General features: G+C 45.7%; 1 protein-coding gene across 1 annotated transcript; it reads left to right on the forward strand.

Annotated features, from left to right (window-relative positions):
- Positions 1–317: 317 nt before the first annotated feature.
- LOC135389636 (uncharacterized protein K02A2.6-like) lies at positions 318–3,521 on the forward strand. The gene has a single exon (XM_064619671.1). The coding sequence runs from the start codon at positions 318–320 to the stop codon at positions 3,519–3,521; it is 3,204 nt and encodes a 1,067-aa protein (XP_064475741.1).
- The last annotated feature ends 7,904 nt before the right edge of the window (positions 3,522–11,425 follow it).

Raw genomic sequence — 11,425 nt, forward strand, 5'->3', positions numbered from 1 at the left:
TCAATACTCTTGCCAAAGAGTGTAATTTCGGTGAGGTGCCTTCCACGGGACACGCAGATGGTACAGACGCAGCGCGCGCGGCGCAAGGAACGCCGGTTACCACAGCTGCAGAGCAGACATTATCGACAGCTACACCGACGACGGCAGTGGCTGCAGCAACGCCATCCGGAACCACATCGCGGACGTCTCAGTTGGCGTCGACACGTCTGCCCTTAGACGTCATTCTAAGGGACAGGTTCGTCTGCGGGTTACTCGATACACATCTTCAACAACGCCTACTAGCAGAGCGATACCTGACATTCCGGTTAGCTTATGATATGGCGAAGGCCGCGGAGGCAGCCGCTAAGCAACAAGCGGAGCTACGGAACCGTACAAAAGACAACTCTATACATCAGACGAAGGAAGACAACGACGGCTGGAAGACGGGAGACCGTAAACGCAGTGAACCCAAAACACAGAAGAAAGTAGACAACAGATGCTTTCGCTGCAAAGGTAAACACAAACCGACAGACTGCAAGTTCTCCAATACAGTTTGCAGCTATTGCAAAAAGACGGGCCACATACAGAAAGCATGCTTCTCAAAGAAGAAGGCCCAAGAGAAACAACATAAGAGTCATCATATGGATAACAGTGAGGCTTCAAGTGAGGATGACAGTCTGTACGACATTCACCAGGTGCACTCAGTCATAAAAGATGCATCACCTAGTTTCACCATGGGTTTGACTGTACATGGGAAACATATTCCATTTGAAGTGGACTCAGGATCAGCCTACACCATAATCAGCGAGGAAACCTTCCGACAAACCTGGTCTCGAAGTAGACCGAAGCTATATGAAAAGGACGTACACCTCCGCACTTGGTCAGGAGAAGGACTGCCACTGGCCGGCACGTGTGATGTGCGAGTGCGATGGAAAACAAAGGATTACCTCCTACCGCTGCTCGTGGTAAAGGGGAGAGGATGCAACCTGTTGGGTAGGAACTGGTTTAAACCCCTACGCATCGAGCTCAATGGCATCTACTCTGTGGAACCGCAGGATCAGCTGGAGTCCATACTGCAGAAACACAGTGCAGTGTTCAGCGACACGATCTCAGGACGCACAGGTGCACCAGTAGACCTGGAGCTTAAAGACGACGCCCGGCCTCAGTTTCAGAAGGCACGACCTGTGCCATTTGCTTTGCGTCCGGCAGTGGAAAAGGAACTTGAGAAGTGGGAACGGCAGGGCATAGTCACACCTATTCAGCATTCGGACTGGGCCACTCCTGTCGTAATAGTACGAAAAAAAGATGGCTCCATAAGAATGTGTGGAGATTACAGGAGCACTGTGAATCTGATGACTAAGAAAACAGCCTATCCATTGCCGACAGCATCGGAAGTGCTGGCTAACCTACAGGGTGGAAAACTTTTCTCTACGTTAGACCTGGCACAGGCATATCAACAACTCCAAGTAACGCCGGAGACAGCACACATATTGACCTTAAACACAGTAAAAGGGCTATACGCAGTCAAGAGGCTGCCTTTCGGAGTTGCCGCAGCCCCTGCAATATTTCAACGTTTCATGGAGACCGTGCTTGCAGGCATAGAAGGCACAAGTGTGTACTTAGATGATGTGATAGTGTCAGGCTCCACTAAGGACGAGCATTATAATCGTCTTGAACTTGTTTTGTCACGGCTCGAGCAGGCCAACCTACGTCTGCGAAAAGATAAGTGCCGTTTTGCAGTTCCGGAAGTATGTTATCTAGGGCATCGGATCGACGCTCAGGGTATTCACACGACTGAAGAGAAGGTAAAAGCCCTAATGGAGGCACCAGAGCCTAGGAACAAGGCCGAGCTTCAGTCATTTCTAGGACTGTTAGCATTCTACGACAAATTTCTGCCCGACAGAGCTACCATCGCAAAGGACCTCTACGATCTGCTAGGCAAGGAGAGACTATGGACCTGGCAAAAGCAGCACAGCGACGCATACACGCAGTTGAAGCAGTTAGTGAACAAGCGTACAGTTCTGGCGCACTACGATAAGGACAAACCGCTATTGTTGTCATGCGATGCGTCCCCTTACGGGCTGGGTGCTGTTTTAGCTCAACCCGACTGCACAGGCCAAGAAGCACCAATAACCTTTGCGTCGCGAACCCTAGGAGACGCCGAAAGAAACTATTCACAGTTGGACCGTGAGGGCCTGGCTGTTGTATTTGCAATAACCAAGTTCCATTCTTACATCGCAGGACGACACGTGAAGATAATCACGGACCATAAACCATTGTTAGGTATTTTTGGGAACCAGAAACCGGTACCGCAGGTACTGTCACCGCGGATGATTCGCTGGTGCATCAAACTTTCGGCTTATGACTACGAGTTAGTCTACCGCAAAGGTTCTCAACATCAAAATGCGGATTGCATGAGCAGGCTGCCCCTACAGGCGAAGACGGATGAGCCACATCTTCCGGGGGACGTGCTCATGTTGGAGGCACTACAAACACCGCCGTTCACCATTGAGGAACTAAGTGAATTGACTGCCAAGGACGAAGTTCTCGCAGCGGTGCACAAGGCTGTTAAGGACGGCACCATCTCCAAGCTGAAGGGCGAGAAATGCCAAGCATACGTCAGGAGAGCAAGCGAGTTAGGAACTCACAATGGCTGTCTGACGCGGGGCACACGTGTTGTAATACCAAATGCGGCAAGAAAAAGGGCCCTGGACTTAGTGCATGCAGGCCACAGGGGAATTGTAGCCAGGAAGGCGTGTGCACGTAGTTATTTATGGTGGCCGGGCATTGATGATGACATTCAGGCAAGGGTTGAACAATGTGCAAGGTGCCAACAACATCGCCGGTTACCGCCGAAGACTGTTATGAAAGAGTGGACGCGTGCAACACAGCCGTGGGATACCATCCATCTAGATTTTGCAGGACCATTGGAGGGTGTGATGTTGCTCATCGTGGTTGATTCATACACGAAATGGTTGGAGGTGCGTATAGTTCGCCGAGCAACAGCTAGTGCCGTTGTAGAAGAACTGCGTGGACTTTTTGCCACATTCGGAATTCCACGCAAGGTTGTGTCCGACAATGGTACTCCTTTTGTCGCGTTGGACACCCAAGACTTTTTCAGAAGGAACGGGATCAGGTCAGCTACAAGTGCCCCATACCATCCTGCCACTAATGGGCAAGCGGAAAGAATGGTTGCAGAGACCAAGACTGCGCTCATGCGTGATCAGGAAGGAACACTAAAGTTCAGACTTGCACGGTTTCTGTTCAAACAACATACAACGGTACACACTACAACAGGATGCACACCGGCAGCAGCAATGTTTGGAAGAGAATTACCTTCTGTGCTGACCTACCTGAAAGCCAAGAAGAGTCACGAGCCTGCTAAGGATCCAAAGATCTCCAGAGTACGGAATCTACGGCCAGGACAAACTGTGCTGTTGAGAAACTTTCTGGGCATGCCAAAGTGGATCACAGGGACGTTGGTGAGGAAGCTGGGAGAACGCTCATGGGTCATGGATACTGCTGCTGGTCTTGCAAGATGACACATTGATCATATTCGGCCAATGAAAATGTCGACAGCCGAGAACAGTGACAACGTGTCACCATCTACAGCATGGAGCTTGCAAGCAAGGCCTCCAGTGCCAAGGACAGAGGCACCGGAGACACCAACAGGCGACACCTCAGTGGTTACCAAGGGCAACACCCGGGTATCGCGTAACAGAAGACCACCCGCTTGGTTGAAGGACTATTGTCAAACTAAGTAGGAGGAGAGTGTTAGATATGATGCATACATTAGCGAATGTAGGTTCGGTTTCGTTTTGGACTAGTTGCTAGCATGCCCAGGGGGCGCGCTCGGTCTGCCGCTCTGAATGTAACATGGCGGAATAAAGAAGCATTTTCTGATTGAGCACTGCTATCGACTTGCATCCTGAGGCTACGGGTTTTCCCTGATGTCATACATTACAATTATGCAATAATTATCTCACAGCAGAAATGAGTGCCTTTTTCTCCGTTTATTAGCATATGCTTCGTCTTTTTCTTTTGTTTTGTTTTTGCAGTTATAGCTATTCAAGCAAAAGTACGCGTAATTTTTCATGGCTCTTTTCTTCTTTCACTGCTAAAGCAGAAGAAAATCGCTTTGTAAGGCTGAATAGTGTTCTATCACGGAAAGTGGGTTTGTTTGTTTTTGTTTGTTTGTTTGTTAGATTTTGTTGGGTGCTCGATATATTGATGAAGTAAGCAGTGCTTAATCTTGCAGTTATGGGTATTTGAGCAGAAATGTTGGTGTCTGAGGCAGGAGTAGAGATTCCTATAAAGCACGTCTCCTTATGCATTCCTGAGCTGCTGTCTGTGTGCGCGTGTGTGCGCGCGCGCGTGTGTGCTTTTTCCTGGTTTGTGACGTCATCATGGCATGTTGGGGCTCGTTTAGCAGTGTCTTTCTTGTTACAATTTTACCCGCCGCTAGTATCTTGTTGTTATCTTGTGTTAGCCGCGTAGCTATCTGTGGTGACTCTGCGATTATTCCTGAGGTCTTAAGCCTTTTCCTTCATCGCTTAAGTGAATTTGTGTACCTTGTCTTGTGCTTTCTTTACACAGGGACAATGCGACTGTATGTAGCATTATGCAAGAATTATCTGATAGCAGAAATGGGTGTTTTGTCAGTTGAAGGTAGTTTGTTAGCATGTGTTTAATTTTTGAAGTCATAGCTATTTTGCATTTCGAGCAGAAAGGCTGGTATCTGAGGGTTTAACGCTACGTGTAGAAATTCCTGTCTGAGATGAATCTGCATTTCACTGCAATTTGTTTCATTTAAGTAATATTATTGAAATTCCACAGCCACTGTGAATAAAAAGGGATGGTTGTGTGCCTGCTCATGGAAGCAACTTGCATATCGGAATGACATGTGATGAGAGCGAACTTTGCGCTCAGGTGCGGCAATGGTGTAGGCAGACGGAGCATTACGTGAAGCCAAGGGCAGGCTGCGACCTTGAACATGCAGAGCAAGTTATTTTTAGGCTATGACGACTCCTCGCACCCGTGCATGTTGGGACATGCAGCGAGGTCGCCGCTATATAAGTGGGGAGGATGTGTAAAGAGCAGCACTCTTCGCATCGCTTCGGGAGTGTGTGGAGCTCGCTTCAAAAGTAAGTATTTTTCATCCACGCTCTGTGGCGCACGTTTTCTTAGTGTTTCTTCATCTTTTTCAGTGCCTAGATGCGTGTTCTGCTTTTTTGATCCTCATGATATCGGGGATGATGAGCCATTGGAAGAGAATTCACCATCTTTTCCAGACATTTCACCTGGCACATTGCACGCTCACGTCGAGCGATCACATCCCTATGTGGACATTTCCTTCCTGCCTCTCTTTCAAACTGATAGCGCATTTCGAGGTATCGTCAAAGCGTTTGTGCTATTGGCATCTGTTCACAATCAGGGAGTAGAGGACTTGCGACAATATTTAATGAACCACCTCCACAATATAATTGCTATTTTGCGAGAGCACCCTTTAGGTTTTGCATTTGTTCTGACGTTCTAATGAAAGAAAATCGAGGGGATGTAACCGCACACATAGCTCATTTTATGGCGCTTGCTTATGAAGTCCACAGTGACGGAGCTATCGCAAATACTTTGATGGACGTGATTCAGGAGTCCACCGGGCGCATTGAAAATTACCAGCGCTAAAGGGGTCAAAAAGAATATTGTACGCAAGCACCTCCTCCATGAGACGTACTGCGATACCTTGTTCAATCACATGAGCGTATCGAATTAACAAGTATCAATCGTTGGAAAGAAGCAGTGTATGTACACTATCAGAAATGTTAAAAAAAGTCTGATGGCATACAACAACAAGAGATACCTGTGCAAAGACACAGACTCCTATCCTTATGGAAGCTACGAATATGGTAAGTTTAAGTGGGTGATATAAATAGTGAAGCTCATAATGTTCTTTTTTGCTTCAGAAGATGTGTAGGAAGAGAATTAATGCTTCTGTCACATACTGTTCTCTCCTGCGGTTTGCCTCTGGGCCATGGACAAAGAAGGACGAATGCCTGGGCGATCCACATAGTACCTATGTGAAGAACACTCTGGATGTTAGCAGAGATGTACGGCGTGCATGGAGATGCCCCAGAGAGAACTACAATATCTCCGAGACTGCCAAGATGTACTCAATAAACATTTAAAACCATGTTTTTGAGTCCCAACCATTGCCGAGCGTCGCCCGGGCTAAAAAAGAAGAACTCCCGGACCAATAAGCAATTTGGGAGGAACCGTGAGCTGACCTAGAAATGAATGGGATTGATCAATGAGTGGTTGTCTATGATGCAGCTGGAATTAGGAAGCAATATGCAGTTGAAAGCGTGTGATTGAGTAACTAGAGAGTCGAAATGACAAATGAGTCTATCGAGCATGTATGAGAGGCAGCCAATAGGCCAGTCACTAGGTTTTAGAAATGAATGGAAGTGACCACCTCCAGACCAATAGACAGGTGAGCGATTTGGAAGCCTATGAGCCGACTTAGAATTGAATAGAGTAGATCATTTTGGTGTCTACGAGCGAGTGAACAGATGTTGTGGCAATGAAGGGTAGCCAATCATGCAGAAATTGAATGGATCACCGTGAAGGGATGGAGCTGTGACCAACCAACTAGATGACTTGGAAGTGGCTTGACCTGGATTAGAAATGGGTGGTGGATTACAAATTCCAAGAACTGGCTTGCAAAAAGAGCGATTTGGAAGCCTATGAGCCGACTTAGATTTGAATAGAATAGATAATTTTGGTGTCTATGAGCGAGTGAGCAGATGTGGCAATGAAGGGTAGGCAATCACATAGAAATTGGATGGATCACCATGAAGTGGCTGTTTTGCGTAACGGCGCTATACTACTGGTACACATTCTGCTGAGGCTTGTGGAATCGCGATGCTGGAGTTTGAGTTCATTTGTAATCAGTATCTGACAAAATATGTCAATTTCAGAGGGCTGCACTTTCAGGTATTGAGTATTTATTTAAAGTGCCCATGAACAGCAAGAGCCTCTATAATAGTGCACTAATGAGTAGCTTCAGTATGATGCCATTATACAAACCAAGATTTACCACACACCTTACGCATCTCAAGATGTGAAAAAAAAAAGCAAAAGAAAAACTTGTAGTAACAAGGTAGTACATAGGAACAGTTAGGACAAAATTATGTCACATTGATTCATCAAATCAGAAACATCAACCAGCTATACCACAAATTGCTGCAAAATTTGTTGGAGGTACGAAATAGTCTTAGAACACAAGAACTTAAAAAAAGAATAAGATAACTAAAAGGTAGTCTAAAAACCCACCGTCACCTATCACATGCGACTTGTGATCCACAGTCAGAAAATAACTTCGTAGCGGGGTGTTACATAACAGTTGCTGTACATATCCAAGTGTTGGATTGATGCCTCTTCTCCTGGTCTCTTTTATTTCAAAGTCTCCAGTCTTGGAAACCTTGTATGAGGAAAGGTGCTCGGCAAAGCACTCGATATTAAGTTTTTCAAGCAGCAGGTACACTTGACCTTGAGCAACATATATCTTCGAGACTTCAGCAAACACAGGTGGCGCTCCTTTCTTCAGAACTAGCACATCCTGCACTCTGTATGAGCCCAAAGAGCACTGAACGCCCTTCACAGCAGTGAGACCACTCAAAGTTTTAAGGTGTTGAGCGCACTCCGGTAAATCTTCACTCAGGTCTCTTGATGCGTACACTACTGACACACCTTGCATGCACATGTTAGAGCACAACTCAAAACTCTGCAACAGCTGATGACGGCATGCGAGGCTTTTGCAGATGTTTCTCAAGTTTTTGGTCCTCATCGCAATATTTTTAAAATACTGGTGTTTTGCCTCGAACCTAAGGCACCAGTACTGCCGCAGAGGCCCCAAGTTTCGTGTCATCCTAGCATAATGGATTATGTAGTGAAGCGTTGGAATGGTTGAAACATCACAGTACACAGCTCTGAATGCTTGAAGAAAGTGGTTCACTTGGATCTCGAGGTAGGACAGCATGCTATCAGGGATTTCTTCAGTCAGTATTATATTGACTATGTGATGGAACTTGATAAGAACGTGCCAGTGTGCGTTGCCTTCTGGAATGGATGATCCGAACATCAAGGGGAACAGTCTGAATAAACACCACTTCTGAGAAGCAGTGCCCTTTAGGTTGGAGTTGCCATACACAAATGAAAGTGCAAATTCTTCCGGTCTAGTTTTTCTGTCATTATAACCGTATGGAAAGGATTTCACAATATCCAAGTCTTCCCTGCTCAGTGTGCCTTCATTGAGCAATGCCCTAGTAACATTCTGCAGTACAACAGCGATGCTGCCTTCAAAAACGTCATGCATCAGGAGCCATTTGACTAGTCACGTCAAAGTAGTGGAGTAAAGCCATTGCAGAGGAATCCCTGATGCCACATAGCTTTGTACTGACTTCTGGGTTCGCAGTAACAGCCTCAAGGTGCAACCTGTGAGTGCTGTTGTTCCGTATTTGGCACTGTTCCTCCTGCATTACAGTATTGAGGTTCTCTGCAGTGATCATACAGTAGCGGCAGACACGGCCAGAGGAGAAACTAGAAGTGAAGCCACCCAGCCTGTGTTGGGAAAGGTTGTCCCCACAAACCGCCATAACCAGCACTTGCACAGAATATTGCACGCCATTAATGTGGCCACTCATGCCATTTGTAGCGAGCAGCTTCAAGTCCTCTAGTAAGGGGGCCCACATTGCTTTGTACGCATGCTTCTCAACATCCTTATTTTTTGCAATAAGTGTAAGGTACACGGAGCTCAGCTTTGACCTGTATCTCGGGTGCAAGTACACCACCTGTGAAGTACACCACAGACAGCTTGTGTACCCCACACTTGGCTCCCAAAGGATTTACAATTTCTTGCTCATCAGTGTACAGCAGGATATACGCTGTAAGTGTTGATGGGTCCTGCACAATGCTCTGTAATCTTCGGTGAACCAAGCTGTCTCTAAAGTCTTGGAATACTTTGTCTTCATCCTCTCCTGTCTTAGGTTGGTGCGGATCAAGCATCTGTTTTGAAGCATCCTGTTGCCGAATCAGGGGAGCCCCAACCACCTTTGCTATCCGAGTAGGTCAGAGTACACACCGGAGAGCGGGCACGGTTCACGTTACACGGCGTCGTTTCGCTGCGTAAGTGCCAGGATTGTAGCAGCCTTCGTGGTCCCCACCCTGTCCTTTTAGTTTTGTACGTTATGCAAGCCGCATTTGAAGTATCTTTCTAAAGGAGCGAGCAAAAATGTGACAGCTTTGTCGGTATTTCAGAAGAAATAGAAAAAAATACATGGTGACTCGGGGTGCTATTGCGTTGAGATTAGGTATCAATTCCACGACACCTGAAAAAACGTTCCGAAATGGACAATGGTGCCATAATTAAGTGTCGATCATATTGAGACAAAAGTAGTCTGTGGATGTGTGCATTTGTGCTCAAACCAATTCATTTTTTTATATTGTTGTTATTGTTGCTGTCGCAGAGTCTCACATTTAAGGGCACTTGTGTATCTTCAGGTTAAAGACAAGGAAGCAGGAGAGTTTTTAGACATTGAAGACGATGTTGTCTTCCATAACCACGATGTTATCAGCTTGGCAGAGGATCCGTTTTACGAGGACCATCGAGAAGCGGAAGTGCCAGCTTTTGCAGGGAATTCGTCGCCGAGCACACCAGATATGTCAGTAAAGCATGTCACCCTCATGTGGCCTTGCTGTGCCATGTATACAGTGTGTTTCATTTAAGATGAACTGTACCTTTAAAAAAAAACAGGATGGTACACCTCATCGGAATGAGTCCACCTGCATTGTGTTACAAGTGGCCGAAAGCATCTTAGCATACTTTTGTTTTGCAATTAACTAGTTCATAAATTGAAATTATTGAAATTAATTTGGTAACCTGCAACTTGTTACCATCCGCAACTTCATGGTGGACACTTTTTCTGTAATTCTTATATTTAAAAAGTTACCAAATTAATTTCAATTAACTAACTGGTTACTAGCAAAACAAAAAATGCTGAGATACTTTAGGCTACTTGTAATACAGTGCAGATGGATTCATTCCGATGAGATGTACTTTACATCCTGCTTATTTTTAAAGGTACAGTTCATCTTAAATGAAACACCCTACATAAGTGCCGCCCACAGGTTGACTACGGGGTTACTCTAGGAAGTGTTACACATTTCAGTCGCATCGTAAAAATAGAAGACAGGCATGGTCCACCACAACCTTTGAAGACTGATAGCCATTTCTCTGAAGTCTCGTTGAATTTTTTGCAAGTACTATGCTCATGTTGAAAGAAAATTAAAAATCAAGCAAAATCTGGCACCATGCATTTTCAGTGGCCTGTATCACACAAAGACCACCATTTTTCTTGTGTCTACTTCACATTCACATCACCTCTCACAGGCGGGACTGCCTACCACAATCTGGCATGCCCATTCTGAGTTCAGACCAATGGCTATCACTTTGCAAAGTTTGGGGTCAGCTAAACCCAGTCTTCTATTTTGACGATGCAGTAGTAATGTGTAACGCTTGCTAGACCAACCCTGCATTTATCTTCATCACGCATCTGCAGGAATCTGCTCACTCCTCATGAAGCTGACCATTCCCTAATCAGTACCCATAGTGAGAAGGACCCTGTCTACAGTCCACCTCATCTTCCACTGCACTTGAAACAATGAATCCTGCAAGTAAAGGGAGGTTATGTTCTTGAAGACCTGCGAAAGCAAATCATTGATGTTGTATACTCCTCCCTGTGTTCAGCAATACTGTAAGGTATGTTCTGCATTATATATTGTTATTGTGCTAATGCATAGAACCTGCTGCAACGTCCCGACCATTCAGCATCTTTCATTGCTATGTGGGAAGAGTAGGTGTCGGCATGGAATGGGTGGGACACCCGTTAGGGAGAGTGCGGTACCTTCTAGTTAACTTTGTTTGTACTCGTGCTCTCTGCAAAAATAATTCGTAGACCCACTGCTAGATTTAGAGTGTTGGACTTGCACTGTTTGTACGTTTTGCACTCTGCTCCTAAGCATGCGGTCTCTGCTCAGGTGTCTTCCCATTCCCAGTACTGGTGCAAAACAAGAGCTTTGTGATTTGGAACTGGAGTGTAGTGCTCAGGATTATTCAAAACAAAAAAGTGACGACTTCTTCATAAATAATTCACCATTCATTACAATAATGTCTTATCTTTTTAGACGACCGCAACAGGTATCCAACACATCACTACATCCTTGCAGCCCAAGACCTGGTCAAAAGATATCCGCAGCTAACTGACGCATCAAGTTCAGGATACGTAAAGAGTACTATGATGGCTTTCTTTGCATGCTTTATTAGCATTAGACTAGACATCATAGCCTTACTGGACACATGGACAAGCTATTGCAATTTTGTCTACGGAAGACT

Source organism: Ornithodoros turicata, chromosome 3, assembly GCF_037126465.1.
Source record: "Ornithodoros turicata isolate Travis chromosome 3, ASM3712646v1, whole genome shotgun sequence".
Taxonomy (NCBI): Eukaryota; Metazoa; Arthropoda; class Arachnida; order Ixodida; family Argasidae; genus Ornithodoros; species Ornithodoros turicata.